We start from the raw sequence: 15,622 nt of genomic DNA on the forward strand, positions 1-15,622 counted from the left end.
AGTAGCACAAATAGTTGTTCGTTGGGAGAGCAATTCAAGCAAGGAAGCCCAGTAGGTTCCCAAATATCACTTGCTCACCAGCATGGAGAACTGGCCAATGGAAGCCAACAGTGAAAGTTTACCAAAATAAGTGCAAAAAAGCCTTCTTCCTTCTTGCAACAAATAGCCCCAGAAAGCTGCCAATCAATAAACCACTTCTATTTTTTAAAAAATGCTTAAACAGATTTCTTTTATTTTGGTAGATTAATCTCCCTACCTGAGTCTGCCTTGGAATAATGCCCCAAAGCCTTTCCACTCTGCAGACCAGGTTTATTATGATGGGTAAATGGGAAAGTCTTGGGTGCTGACAGAGGGCCTGGAAGCATCCAGGGAAGCCAACCACACCCAGCAAGCTGGAACCACCTTCCCCTGGTCACTAACACATGCTACACTTCGCTCCCATGGAACTTCTCATCTTTCCCTGCACCTGCTGCTGGGCTGTTTCTTGTAGGCGGTTCTTTCTCTCTTCTCAAGACCTAGCTAAGGGACACAACTATGGAAACCTTTGCAGTTATTAATCATGACATTCCTGCTCCCAGGAGATTATACCTGCATCTTTCATCACACAGTGCAGGGGTCTCATCTGTTGCTGCTTCAGCTTGCTTCCCTGAGAGGAAGACTTCCCTAAGTACCAAGCCCGGTCCAGTGGTCAAGTACCATGTTCAGTCATGTGCGTCTCAGTGTGCTTCCACGGCACTGGCAATTCATCATCAGAACACTTACTATATGTGTTGCGATCTGCCTTTTGCAAGATGTTGAAGGTTCATAAAGGAGGTCAGTGACTGTCCCCAGCTTTTCCACCATTGTATTTTTTTTTTCAAACATTTCAGTAATAGGTGAATACTAATTTTTTTTTTGGGGGGGGAGACGGAGTTTTGTTCTTGTTACCCAGACTGGAGTGCAATGGCACGATCTCAGCTCACTGCAACCTCCACCTCCTGGGTTCAATCAATTCTCCTGCCTTAGCCTCCTGAGTAGCTGGGATTACAGGCACCTGCCAACATACCCAGCTAATTTTTGTATTTTTAGTAGAGACAGGGTTTTACCATGTTGGCTAGGCTGGTCTCAAACTCCTGACCTCAAGTAATCCACCCACCTCGGCCTCCCAAAGTGCTGGGATTACAGGCATGAGCCACCACACCCCACAATATTTGTTGAATGTCATTGTTGTCAGATGTATCTGTGTTCATCCAACCCACTAGACTGGGAGCTCTTTGAGGAAAGGGCTTCTGTTCTACTTATCTCTGCATCCCTGGGACCCACCATATAGCCTGGTACTGAGAAGGCAATTGCGTTTGTTGAATGAATTCATGAATGAAGAATGAACAAATGTCATTCTGTAGTTAGGGCAATGGAGTCAACAGCAAATCCAAAGACCTCATTCTGAGGCTTTGAAGTTTTAGAGATTAGGGAAATGAATGAATAAGTAATCCTTGAATAAGTGGCTTGCCACAATTCTCTAAGCCCAAACTTAAGACTAATTAGATTTTGGAGTTAAATCAGCACTAGACAGAACTACTGATTTCTCCCCCAAAACCTGTCGCTCCCCATTTCTTCCCCACCTTTGTAAATGGCACACTGTCCAACCAGGGGCTCAAGCTTGGAATACATAGCCTCTTTTATTGTCATTATTATTTTAAAAGCTTGAAACTTGGTGATGGGAGTAATAAAGACAAGACTCAGACATGGAACTCAGGCTGATGTTTTAGACTAGAAACTAGCTCTGGAGATCTTTAGAGTCTAATACTCTTAGCTAGTGTTTTCTCCTCTTGGAGGGGTCAATACCTCTTTGAAAATCTGAGGAAAGCTTCTGCACATCCTTTTGCCTGAAAGACATCCTCACATCTCTCAGCATTTGGGGAATGATTTCAGAGACCCCCATGGGCCACAGGTTGGAATCCTTTCCACTGAAGCCCTACACTCCCCACCTTGAGTTTCCCAGTGTTGGGTCTCAACATCCCAGTCACACTGATACTGATGCAGGCCGCCGTCCTTGTTTGTCAAGTGAACTAGTGCATGAAACAGAGCGTGAGCCTCAATGTCTCTGTTTGTGTACCCAAATCCTCAGTAGGTCCATTGGCTCATCTTAAAACACACATTGACACACATTGAATCCTCCACTTTTTCCATCCCTACTGCAGTCACTCCTACCCAGCCACTGCCACCATTAGGCCTCCCCTGGACTCTGACAGTATCTTCCCAGAGGCCTCCCACTTCGTCTCTCACATACTTACAAACCGTCTCCACACAGAAGTTGGACAGAGATTCAAACGTTAGTGAATATGTTCTTGTTACACCCCTTCCTAAAAACCTGCAAAAGTGTTCCATAACATGTGGAATAAAATCCAAACTCCCCGCAGTGATCCTCCAGGCCTCCTGAGGCCTTGCCTGCCTGTCTCTGTTATACTTATACCGTGGCCATGTCCCCACCCCTCTTGACTCTCTAGTCTCACTGTCCCTCTCTAGGCTCACTCCCACCTCACAGTCTTTGCATTTGCTCTTCCTTTTGTCTTTGTTTTGAGACAGGGTCTCACTCTGTCACTCAGGCTGGAGTGCAGCAGTGCAATCTTGGCTCATTGCAGCCTTGACCTCCCTGAGCTCAAGTGTTCCTCCTGCCTCACCCTCCCGAGTAGCTAGAACTACAGGTGTGTGCCACCATGCCCAGCTAATTTTTGTATTTTTTGTAGAGATGAGGTCTCGCCACATTGCCCAGGCTGGTCTCGAACTCCTGGTCTCAAGCGTTCTGCCCACCTCAGCCTCCCAAAGTGTTGGAACTGCAGGCCTTACCCACCACGCCTGACCATTGCTCTTCATTTTGTCCAGACATTCTTCCCAGAACTTCCTTTGACTGGCTCCTTCTTAGAACCCAGGTCTCAGCCCTGATAATCACATCTCCTCAGAGAAGCCTTCCTTGACACCTGGCCTAAAGGAGCTCTTCCTATCACTTCACTCTGCTTTATTTCCATCATCACACTTGTCACCGAAATTATCTTGTTTATTTTTATGTGTTTCTTATGGGTTTCCTCCACCTGGAATACCATTCTCTTCACATTCCGAAGTTATCAGTTTTTGTATTTACATGCTTCTTTTTTCTCCTATACTGGAATGTGAGCTCTAGGAAGACAGAGATTAATGGAGTTCACAGCTCCATTCCCCCTAGTTTTTCACACAGTTCTAGCATATAGTAGATGTTTAACAAATATTTGTTAACTCAATAATTGAGTGAATGAATTAATACATTGAAAATGTGTCCATAGAGTGAAAGTCGGCTTGGGGAAAAAGAGTGTAGTATTGGTCGTTGTTAACAGGAACCGGAATGCAGACAGGGAGGATCCAATCTACATGGATTGGATCACCCCGGATTACTGTACTTGACTTTCAAAGTTACACTGCCACAAGGACCAACTGTGTGGACAGGAAACTAAGTTGGCAAGTGGGGAGAAACAGAAAACCAGAGGTGATTAGCTTATAGAGACAAAAACATTCTGGAAGGAATGTTGTTGCTGTCTTGCTGTCTTTCACTATCTAAAGGGGTATTGAAAGAAAAAGGAAATAGCTTTGGCTTGGAGTACTAAGGGCAGAATCCAGATCAATGGGAATTAGTTTGATAGAGACATATTTCAGTGATAGAAAGCAAATGGTGTTTTGAGGGGGTTCATAGCAAGGGAAGGGGCAGCAAAGGGAAATGGTAAGCTTCCCATCTGAGAAACTGTACAAGTGGTACAAGTGCACCATTTGGCAGAGACACTAAGGAGGGGATTCAATCAGCAGAAGATGACCTCAAAAATCTCTTTCAAATTTGAAATATCTGGGTTCCTATGATATATAGGTACAGAGTCAAGAAAAACAAATTCTGGCCAAAAAGAGTTCTAGAATGCACTTACCTATCTACCCCAATAAAAGAAAACACCACCAAAACCGGGTCTACAAATTAAGCAGCAGAAAGACTAGCTGAGAGATGTCTTGTGCACCTGAAGGCATTCTAGAAACAATAAGAACAGCTTTCTGGCTTTTCACTATGTGTGTGATCATTCAGAACATGGGACTCCCAAATATTTTGACTATTCAAAGATGCCTCAGATTCTAAGAGAGGACAGCCGACATTAATGCCTCAGGGCCAAGGTGGTCTTGGGTTTCATTTCTGAAACTCTACCACTTCCTAACTGTGGGACCTTGGGCAAAGAAATTAAACCCTCCAAACCTCAACCACATTATCTGTAAAAGGAATTTCACTTACAAATGGAGGGGTGGAGGTAGCAATTGAAACCAGAATGGCACAATGTGATAATTATCAAAACTCAGTGATAGACACATAGATATTCACCATATTATTCTACGTGTTTGAAAATCTGCATAATAAAAAGTAAAAAGAGATGGAAAGTTCAAAAGAGTACCTACCTCATACAATAATTGTAGAGCTTAAAGAAATGATCACATCTGAATTGCAGGGAATTTTTACAAATCTGAATTATTACCATAGATGTTTAAATATCCCATTTAGTCATTCCAACAATCCTACAAAATGTGTAGTATTAATCTCCATTTGGCAGATGAGGAAACCAAAGTTTAGATAAATTAAACCATAACAAATTCTTCAAATGTCGTGGGGCTGAAATGGAATCTGAAACCAGAGTTTTCTGACTCCACCAGCACACCGCCTTTATTTTAAGAATAGCTGATTGTGTTCTATTTTGTTGACAATTAGGATATCATTTATTCATCTAAGTCAGTGGTTTCCTATCTCTTTTCTCAATAGCAGAAACGTATTTTTCAAATTCAGCCCTTCTCAGAACTCCAGTAAGTAAAACTGATGAAAGCTAAACAGCTCTGGCTGAAATGGATTTTGGGGCCCAGCAACCAGCCCATTTGACTCCACGGTACCCCTGAAGCACCTTGAGGTATATGGAGCATAGTGTGAAACCCCAGATTGAAGCCGTCAACAACAACAACAACAACAACAAATCTCAACCTGAAGAAGTACATGTTAAGGGCAGCCTGATTTGTATAATGCATCTTTCATTTCCCTGTCTCCCATCACATCGGATCCTCATTATCAACTCTGAGGTGGACAAGGCAGTGCATTATCATCCTCAATTTGCAAATGAGGAAATAAAGGCCAAATGGAGTTAAGCAGCTGGCCAAAGGTGCACCAGTTCAATTTTCAGCCAAGTGCAGACTGGAAGTAGAGTCTGTCTCCATTAACTCCGTGTGACCTGGCAAAGAGGGTGCCATCTACTGGAAATTGCTACTGACCCTTGGTCCACGAAGTGGACAATCAGCTCCTTGGCCACTAAGAGCTGAGCACAGCCCCATGGGCCCTCCTGCCAAGGCCCTGTCCCGGAGCAGATGGCAATGAGCAGGGGAGAAGGGCTCAGTGCCACTGAAGGGCCTGACAGCAGGATTTTGGCTGTAGATAGGCCATTCCTGTCTGAGCCATGTCGTGCTGAGCACAGGGCAGGGAGGCAGGACTAGCCAAAGTACCTTCCACCTTCATCTGCAGTAAGTAAATGAGCCCACAGAGGGACAGCAGGTAGTGCAGAGGTGAGTGTCAGTTACACTTTGCGTTTCTTCTTAGCTCTTGCTTTGGCATCCCTGAAACCTGAGGCAGCTGATAAATGCCTGAATGGCTCCCCAACTCCAGAGCATCTCTGAACTGAGCTGTAGCATGTGTTGGAGCAGGCAACACTTAATTATCGGTTAGTCTTTAATTAGCTCTTAATTATTAACACTTAATCCATCTGTAAAATGGGGACACTAATACCTGCCTCATAGGGACTCTGGGAGCATTAATTAAGTTTACAGTCCACTTTGAAGATGCAAAATGTGAAATAAGTGCTCAACAGTGGTATTAATAACCACAGCAGATTTACTTTCTTTTCCTAATGAGGTCCCTTTTTCCTCTCTGCTCCTTCCTTTCCTTTCGAATATCTATCCCCAACAATATCTGCCCAACTTTGCCCTGATGGAAAAACACTTAGCTCTGTGTTTCCCAGACACAGGATTTCCCATCCAGGAAACGGGCTATTTACAGCCATCTTCCCGCACTTTAATTTTCTATTATGTCCTCTGAATATGTCAGTGCCTTCCCAGTAAATATTTTGATGTGTGCTCTTGCAGCAGCTTCTGTGGAGGCTGAATGGGACAGCTGCTCCCTGTATTAGGGAATTCCAGATGTGATTTAAAACCATCAGTCTCATCCATGTGAATGCCTAGCCTTTAGGTGGGAGAGGGAAAGGATCTTCTAATTGCTTCTGGGGAAAGCCACAAGCCATATAACCCTTAGCCTTGGCTAGGGTGGTTTTTCAAGGACCTCAGATTCACATGTGTTTAGGATGAGAGATGTCTGCTTAGCAGGCTAGTGAAGAGGCAGCCTGAAATATAGCCCTAATCTGGCTCTTCACCCACGAAACATCAGAACCTTGGTCAGCTCTTCTATAACGCTTGGACAAAGGACCATGGAAGGGGCAATATACAGCCTTTAGGGTTTCAGCAGCCTCAACGGTGGGCCAGAACATTCCCCTAGAAGGTCAGACTTCATCTCCTCCCTCCTCCCTTTCTGCCAATGGAATAGGGGGGTACTCACTCTTCTCGAAAGCTGAGCTCATTGCCTCTTAGAGTTCCAGCCAAGGGGACAGAGAGCTGATCCATGGAGGTCCAGGGCTGTGAGGCTTCAGGCAGGCCTTGAACTCTCTTCCAGATTTCATGGCAAGTCTTGTCTAGGCTGTCTTGGGGTGTGTCCTGGTGGATCCAGATGTATCTGGGGAATGGGCCCAGGGCGCAGGGGTGCTTGGCCACCAGGGCCAAGGATGAAGGAAGCCCATTCCCACTGGCCATCCTCCTCCGCTCTTTCTGGAAGCCCCTCTGTCCACCCAGGGCTAGAAGACATCCACCACCACTCCTCATTCACCAGAAAGGGAGATGAGGATGGGTCTTGGCAGAAGTGGGTCAGTTCTGTCTGGCTGTCGCTCCCGCAAGGTGGTTAGGTTCAGAGGCCTTCGATTTGTGCGGGAGGGGTGGGTGGAGGACAGTTTTTTTGGGGGGAGGGGAGGGCTTATTTTGATTTGCTTTTATTTGCTCTTTCCTGACTTTTGCCGCCCTCCCCCTCTCCCTTAGAAGAAAATATTTAAAAGTCAACAAAAACCAGTAGCTTAGGAACAGTGGAATGCCCCGGAGCTCAGGAACCAGGCGCCTGGGCGGGCAGAATGACATCTGGGAACAGCTGGAGGGGGAGGGGTGGCTCTCCCCACAGTCCCTGGCACTGCCCCCTTGCGACGCCGCCGTGACAACTTGGCGGCGCCTGGGCTCAGCCCATGCTGGCCCGCTAAGACATGCGGAGAACTGGGTGCCGGCCTGACACCATGGTAGGCACCCGGGGGGCGGGGCCCCTCAGGAAACGCTCGCCTGGGCGTTCCCAGGGAGCCCCTCGCAGAGCGAGCGCCAACGGCCCGGTCCCCGCCGCCGGCCCAGTTCTTGCTTTACTCTCGCCCTACCCCACCTGCTCCCGGTCTCCCGCTGCTGCTCTGCCGCCCCGGGAAAGAAGGGACGCGGCGTGTGTGGATGGGCCCACAGCCCTCAGTCCCGGCCCCCAGCAGACCCCTGCCCCGGCCGCGCCGCGCCGCGGGGTGGGCACCGGGAAGGGCCCAGCAGCTCAAGAGCGCGCTGACTCCGCAAGGCAGGCTGGGCCGGGCGGCTCCCACCAATTTGCCCTGCCAATGGCTCCCACACCCTCGCCGTCGTCGAGCGGGGGAATTCTTTCTGTGGGCTTCAAACGCAACGGCTCGGTGCGCGGGACGCCCTGGGTTCGGAGCCCAAGACCCGCCAGTGGGGTTGGTGGGGGTGGGGCCCAAAGGACCCCAGAGCGCTTCGGGGGATCAGAAGTCAAAGCCAAACGCGCCGCCGCCCCACTTCACCGCTCCACACAAACCTCAGCTCCTGCCTGGGGGCCCCCCTCATCCTCGATTTTAATCCTAACTGCCATTTTATGGGGCGCTTGCCCTGTGCCAAGCACTGCGCTCACATTCAATCCTATTAAAGCTCGTGAAATTAGTACCACTTTTTATTATCGTTCTAAATGGGAGGAAAGCGAATCTCAAAGTCATAAATGATAGTGTCCAAGGCCTACTAAGAAAAGGGGAGCTGAGATTCAGACCCCAGCACTCTAGGCCTGATCTAGCCCTTGAGTACTGAGACTGCTTCAGAAGGTGGGCAGGAGCAGGGGTAGGAGGTCCGAGGTGCTGGGAGAAGGGCTAAGTTAGCTGTTTACTGATCAACAGGCCCCTACCCTCCCTGAAGCGGCTTCATTCAACTGACACAGTACCTCCGCTGAGGGAGACTTTCTGGTCCCAAGAGTCAGGGGGTTGTTTCTTTAATAATACTCCTGAAAAGGAAGAGCAAGAGGGCAGAGAAGGAAGAAAGAAGAATGGACACAAATAGAAGAAGATGGCAGTCTATACATGCAGGGCTGGGTTGAATCCTGACACTCACTTCCCCGCTGTGTGACCCTAAGAACTTTCTGAACTTCTCCTATCCCCATTCATAATTCCCCCAGTACTGATGCAACCCCTCCTTTGTGCCTGATGAGTTGCTGGGCACTGAAGAAGCATAAGGGTGGGCAAAAGTGGCATGGTCCCTGCTCTCATGGAGCCTGTATACTAGTGAGGAGAGATCGATGCAAACTAGCCAAGCAAGTAAAGCAGCAATAATTACAGATGCAATGGGGCTCTGACGGAAAATAACTATTAGGTTGGTGCAAAAGTTACTGCCGTTTTTGCCATCACTTGCAATGGCAAAAACTACAATTACTTTTGCACCAACCCAATAACAAAGTGAGGCATTGGGGAGAAGAGGGGAGGCAACATTCCATGGTGGTCCAGGCCCACCTCTTTGAGGAGGTAAATTTGAGAAGGATGAGAGGAATTCCTTTTCTGTAAAATGGTGTTCATAAATTATGAGGATCATGTTTCTGGCATATAGTAAGCACCCAAAAAATGTGTTGGATGAATTAATGGTATACTGTATGTAAAGTGCCTGTTATATAGTAGGTGCCCAATACACAACCCTGCTCTTTACAGAGGGGCTGAGTTCCTGGAAATGTTGACTCTAAATTTTGAAATCTGAGCTTCATTCTCCTTAGATTTTCATTACAAAATTGAAGATGTGTTCCTTTGGGGAAAATTCCGAGGGCCTCGACCGAATAAAATTATAGTTAAGAATGTAGAAACCCTTTTAAAATAGTGTATTTAAAGGAAAAGTGATCATTTCTGATGAAATATTAATAGTTCTGAAAATGTCACTCAGTGTTTGTGCTGCTTGGCATTTGGTTGGCTAACACCTAAGCTTAGAGCAGAACGCCAACGACCCTGCACTGCCCAGGCCCCAGGATTCTGGAAAGTTAGCCAGCTCACTCTCTCTTCCTGTTCCCTCGCCCCCTCAGCAGGAGACCAGGCAACAGGGGCTAAATCAGAAAGGACTGAAAAAAAAAAAAAAATCAAATACAGCAGGGATAGGGAACAAAGATAGATGTTTTTAGAGCGCACAGATGAGATTTCTAGAAAATTCTGCAAAAATCATAAGTGATGTACTTAGAAATAGCATAAAGCTATGTCCATATGGTAGCCACTAGCCACATGGGGTTGTTTTAATTTTAATTTTATTTTAATATAAATTAAATGAAAAACTCAACTCCTCATTTGCATTAGCCACATATTATGTGCTCAGGAGCCACATACGGCTAGTGGCTACCATATTGGACAGCATAGAGAACACTTCCTATCATTAAATACATATACTCGGGAACCAGAGTCCCTGGGTTCAGATTCTGAGTTCACGTTTTCTGGCAATGTAGGCTTGGGCAAGTTCCTCTGTGCCTTGGTGTATTGGTTTGGGAAGGCTGCCATAATGAAGTCCACAGGCTGTGTGGCTTAAACAACAGAACTTTATTTCCTTGCCATTCTAGAGGCTAGAAGGCCAAGATCAAGATGTTGGCATGGTTAGTTTCATTCTGAGGTCTCTCTCCCTGGCTTGCAGTTGGCTGTCTTCTCCCTGTCCTCACATGGTCTTCCCTGTATATCTGTCCCCATCCTAATGGCTCCTTTAAAAGACACCAGTCACATTAGATTAGGATACACCCTAATGGCTTTTTTTTTGTTTTTGTTTTTGTTTTTTAATCTTAACTACCTCTTTAAAGGACTCATCGCCAAATACAGTCACATTCTGAGGTATTTGGGTTTAGGATTGCAGCATATAATTCAACCCATAACACTTGATTTCCTAGTCTGTAAAATGGGATGATAATAAAAAATACTCGCTTTGTAGAATTACTATAGATATTCTATTACTCACCAATTGCTTAACACATGGAAAGTCCCTCAAACAACAACTGGCAGATAAACGTGTATAGTCATTTGCTTGTTGATTACACTGAAATGCATGCTTTTGGAGTTTCTGAATAGCAGATTTGGTGTTTTGTGTAGGTAGGGAGAATTTTGTTGTACTGGGGAAGTTGTTCTGTGATGGAGAGATGAATTCACATAATCACTTACTCTTTTCCAGGCTTTATTCAGTTTTTAGCACCCATCATGGGTCAAAATTGTGCAAGACACAGGGATTAGAGATGATGAAAAAGATGTCTACCTAGACAGAATCACCTAGTGAAGGAGGCAGGGGTAAAGCATTCCGTAAGTGCCTGGTGCAGAGCAGTGTGATGTAAACTGACTTATTCCAGTTTCCATCCAGCATGGAGTTATGTTCCTCCAACACATGTATCTATGCCCAGCACTGTTTGAGGTGCTGAAGATAGGGTAAGGAAGAAGACGAGCTTGGTCTCTGTCTTTTTTAGAGTTTGAAGTGAAGCATTTAATGGTCATGGACACCATTTCATCTGTGAATTATTTTTAGCTTGAAAAACTTCTTGAACTCCCCCTGACTAGCTACATTACCCTGGGCAGGTTGGTTTAACCTCAATGTCTCCATTTGCTCATCTATGAAACAGAGACAATAAAATACCAACCTCATAGACTTGTTTTATGATAATGAAATAATACATGTAAAGTGCTTATAATAGCTTGGCTAATGTATGTATCCAATGAATGTTGGCTATCATTATTTAGAATTCTGAGATTCTTAACTTTTCTCTGTGGAACCAGGAAGGCCTAAGGAAGAGGCAATTCTCCTTACCTCCCATCCAGTCAAAGCCTCTTGTCACCTGGCTTTCATCTCTGACACAAACATGGCTTGGCTGGAAAACTCAGGAACATGGGAATGTCCTAGGCTCTTTTACAATCATCATATAGTCCCTAACGCTGCTTACTCTTGTAGGTCCTTTTAGGTTCCTCATCTAACATATTTTAAACACACCCACCTCTCACCGTAAAAATAACTTTTTGGCTATAGAAGAAAATCGAAAGGCTTTTTGCCATTTTGCTTTTGAAAGTTTTTGGCCATGAGTAATTTATTTAATTTGTGATGGGCTGTGATTTCTCACCAATCTTAGTGCCTACTCGAGAAATCTTGTGCAGTGAGAAAACTCCAACCTACAAATTGTTACCAAATGCAATGAAATTTTTATGACTACTAAATACAACAGTTAATGAAGTTGACATAACGTTATACTCTGCATTTAATTAAATATTTACTGATTTCCATGTGGCAGTTTTCTTCTTTGTATTGTGGGACTAATCATAAAATGTTTAGGACTCAAAGGTTTTTGTAGGTCCCCTAAAATCCAGAGGGACCCCCATTCCCATGCGAATAAGGTTTAACGGGTCAAACTGCAAGAGGCAGGATCCATGCATAGGGGTATCCCAGGCAAATATCTTGGGGATTTAGCCATCAGAGCTAAAGGAAGGGGAGGTTGCAGCCATGTTTCATGGGAATGGGCCTCCCCCTCATGTTGTCTCAGCAACAGGACAGGGCTGCAGAGCAGCCAGCCATTTCTAGGACTTTGGAAAGGTACCTTGAATATTCTGTAAGCAAAGCTGTGACTCTGTGGCTTCTCTCTCCTGGCAACACCATCAGTGATCTCTGCCATTTCTTGGGGGTGTATTCCTTATTATTGCCTCATTCCTGGCCCACAGGAGAGGAGGCAGTTAAGAGCTTGGGTGGTGGCAGCTGACACACTTGAATTGGAATTCCTGCTCTACTACTTGATAAAGGTGACTTTGTATATGCTGAACTTCTCTGACATATCTTCATCTGCAAAGTGGTAAAAACAATAGGTTTGGGGTAGGGAGAAGGTTTAAATATGGAAATGCATGTGAACTTCTCAACATGGTGCCTGGCTTATGGTAAGCTCTTAATAAAAAGAAATGTATAATTATGATTATCACTAACTATTATTATTGACAGCCTAGCAATGTAAAAATGGCAGCCTATGAGATCTGCACTTAAAGTTAGGGAAAAAGAAGGTCATAGATGACAGAAGAAAAGAATATGGTGGTGGCAGTAGTGGTGCAGTGAGGTAGCAACAAAGTCAGAATTCAGCTGGCTTTCTTCCTGCTTTGGTCTTTCTGCCAGACACCAGTAGTGATAGGTACACCAAGGATTCCTGGCCAGGCCCTTTATGGGAAACCCTTCAGCTAGAAGCTTTGTATTGTGCCCTTCCTTCCATAGCTTCCATGTCGGGACATTGGTCACTAAAATGCATTCACTTAAGACTTCTTCTACCTTACTGCTGAGATGATTTGAGGCAGTCTTTCAGATTAAAAAGTACAAACTACACCATCAAAGAATAAAGGAAGAACTGACTCCATCTAAAGAAAAGCAGAAACAGTTGCTACTTTCCAGCACCTGAATTGGTCTGGCCGCATGGAGGTAATAAGGCAATAAAACTGAGTATCCTTATTTGTCAGCTAAAGCAAAAATGGAAACACGTCGAGTGGCAGAGTTTTTATTTTCTGACAGCAGAAAATACACATCTTCATCTGCAGATACAAAATGTTTCCAGGAAATAACCCCAAGCATGAATTTATCATGAGTCCTTGTATAAAGGACACTGAGTGACATAGTGGGCAATATACGCAATTCTGTTTTCATAAAAGACAGAGATGCTGTTAGGTTCGTCAGTTTCTCACATCAGTGTTCTCTGAAAACAGCATAACATTAAATCATAACTCAGTGAAGGCATTTCTTTAAGGAACTCAAATAATGAAGTCTAGAAGAGACACCTTTGGGTCCATTCCACAAACATTACTGAGCACCTACTTAACCATTCATTCATCCATCCACCCATCCATCTCTTTATCCATTCATTCAGCAAAAATTCCCCGAATGTCCACCATGTACCAGGCATTCTGAATGGCACTGACAAATACTGCTTGTAAGAACTGTCAACCTGGACTGAATTTTGAAGGGCAAATAGGAGAAGGCTAGTCACAGAAGGAGGAGGGGAGCTTTCTAGGCAAAGAGAACAAAACACAGAAGGACTCAGGGGAAAGGGGAGAGAAAGGAGGGCTGATTGCAAGAGTGCAAGGGTATCAGAATGGCTAGAGGTTGGGGCTTTGGGAGGAGGGAGATCTGAGGCTAGAGGAGCTGGCAGGGACAGATGATGGAGGCTCTTGTAGGGAGAGTCTAGCAGGGAGCTTGGATTTTACTCTGCAGGCCATGGGGGAAAGTCCGGAGAAGACAGAGGAGCTGTGAAATCAGGTGAGTGTTTTAAAAAGATAGCTGGTGGCAGAGAGGAAGACGCATTGAATAGGGCTAGAGCAGAGATGGGCATCTGTTACTCAGTTGTTGTAAGTAACCTGAAACACAGCCATTGTGGACTCTGGTTAGAATCTGGGAGGTATCTAGGAGGCAGAATCTGGAGGGCTCTGTGAAGGCTTGATGTGGGGACTGGGCAAGATGGGAGTCCAGGATAAATAGGTTTCTGGCTCAGGATCTGGGTGAATGTGGAAACTGTTTCCTGAATTGGGGAGCTGTGCAGAGAGGCAGGCTGGGTGGAGAATTAGAATTGAATAAGCCCAGGTCTGAGCAGGCTGTGGAGGAAGTGGTGGGGTGGGGCTCCTATGAGACATCTGAGGAGAGAGAATATCAGATACAATACAGACCCTGGGACTTGGGAGAAAAGAGGTTTCCGTCCTAGGATTTGCCCACCCATCAGCAGGGACAAATAAGAAAACCAGCAATTATGGAGAGACTGTTGAGTCAGAAGAGAGGTCTATTTCCACCCCCACACCCTTCCTTGGTACCCTGTGAGTGCTGCAGATTTACACACTGTGTCCTCCCTCCCTGAGCTGGTCCACTCTGTGCTTTCTTCCTGGAAAGTGCTGGTTCTCACCTGCCCTTCCAGTAGGCTGAGCTAGGAGCCCTTCTTGTTTCCATCACACGCTATATCTCTTCTGGAGTAATCAGTCATGCTTTGCTATTTAACTCTCTTCTCAATAAACTATCAACCCCTTGAGGACAGGGGCCATGGGAATGTCTTATTCTTCTTTATGTTTGTTTCCTCAGCACCTAGCACAGACTCTGACATGCAGCTCAGTGTGGCATGAACAAACAAATGAAAGAGTACGTGAAGAGTAAGTGAATGACTACACAGGATACTATGCAAAAAACGAGGAAGCCTGTATATGAGTATTGCTAGCTGCTGGAACAAACTCCAATATTTCAATGGCTTAACACTTTGTTTTGTCACTGGCATGAGCTGTTTTCCCTTATACACAAACGAAGAATTTTCTCCAAGAATGTCAGAATTTGGTGACCACAGCACGTGGTAGCACTAGAGGAACAGCCTAGGCTGTGGGCCCCTTCTCACTTCTCCCTCCTCATTTCAGAAGCCCATAGCCTCACCTTGGTGTGGTCTGGGCTTTTTCCTCATGAAGCCCCTCTCTTGCCACTCCTTGGACAGCAGATCACTGCCACCTCTATGGTGATAGCCTCACCCTTGGGAGATACTCGCTTTGGCTTGATCATGCTCATGATTTTAAAATTGTGCCCCAGTTGGGATCCCAAGCTTTTCCTCTGAGCCCATCTTTGTCCTGTAGCCCTTCTCTGCAGCCCTGCCTGCCCCTTGGCCTCTGTTTCTGCCCTTACATTGCTTGAATCTCCCATTTGCTCACTCTCTCTCCTTTGGCTTCAGAAGGCTTTTTTGATCTTTTCCTGGGTCAGAATGAAAATTTCAGGGCATCAGGTCTACAGCGCCTCCTTGAATGAGGCAGAGTTCTCCAGAGCATAAGGGTTTGTATTCTTTCTAAATCAAACTCTGATTTTATGTGGATATTAGGCTTATCTTGGCTAGTCACTAGACTGCATTGGGCTTTTTTGCAATGTGATACTGTAAAGACACCTCAACCCACGGCTGCCTGTTGTTCATAGAGAGAATGGGAGGGGGAGGCAGGGAGCCAGCACCGGAGGCTGGGCTGAGACCCACACTCTCCTAGGCTAGATGGGAGTGGGCTGTTGTGTCTGACTCCTGCCTCTCCATTGCCCTGCAGATGTTTCCAGGGTCCCCATCTCTGCCTCTGCCCCCATGTTCCCTCGCTCAGACCATCGTACTAGTCTTCCAAGTGGTACCCTTTCCCTTCTTACCCTTTCCTCACAGAGAAGCTAGAGTATATGTCAGGCCACATCACTTGGCTTCTCTTTC

The 15,622-nt window shown here is 45.7% G+C and overlaps 1 protein-coding gene across 1 annotated transcript in view; it reads right to left on the reverse strand.

Annotated features, from left to right (window-relative positions):
- CUNH1orf94 (chromosome unknown C1orf94 homolog) overlaps window positions 1-7,856 on the reverse strand; it is a 42,890-nt gene extending 35,034 nt beyond the window's left edge. Inside the window, exon 1 of the mRNA XM_033227191.1 lies at window positions 6,623-7,856. Coding sequence (XP_033083082.1) covers window positions 6,623-6,942 — 320 coding nt within the window. The 5' untranslated portion in view covers window positions 6,943-7,856. The remainder of the gene's footprint in view (window positions 1-6,622) is intronic.
- Window positions 7,857-15,622: the final 7,766 nt, after the last annotated feature.

This window comes from Trachypithecus francoisi, unplaced genomic scaffold (genome assembly GCF_009764315.1).
Source record: "Trachypithecus francoisi isolate TF-2019V2 unplaced genomic scaffold, Tfra_2.0 Lachesis_group12, whole genome shotgun sequence".
In the NCBI taxonomy this organism is placed as follows: domain Eukaryota; kingdom Metazoa; phylum Chordata; class Mammalia; order Primates; family Cercopithecidae; genus Trachypithecus; species Trachypithecus francoisi.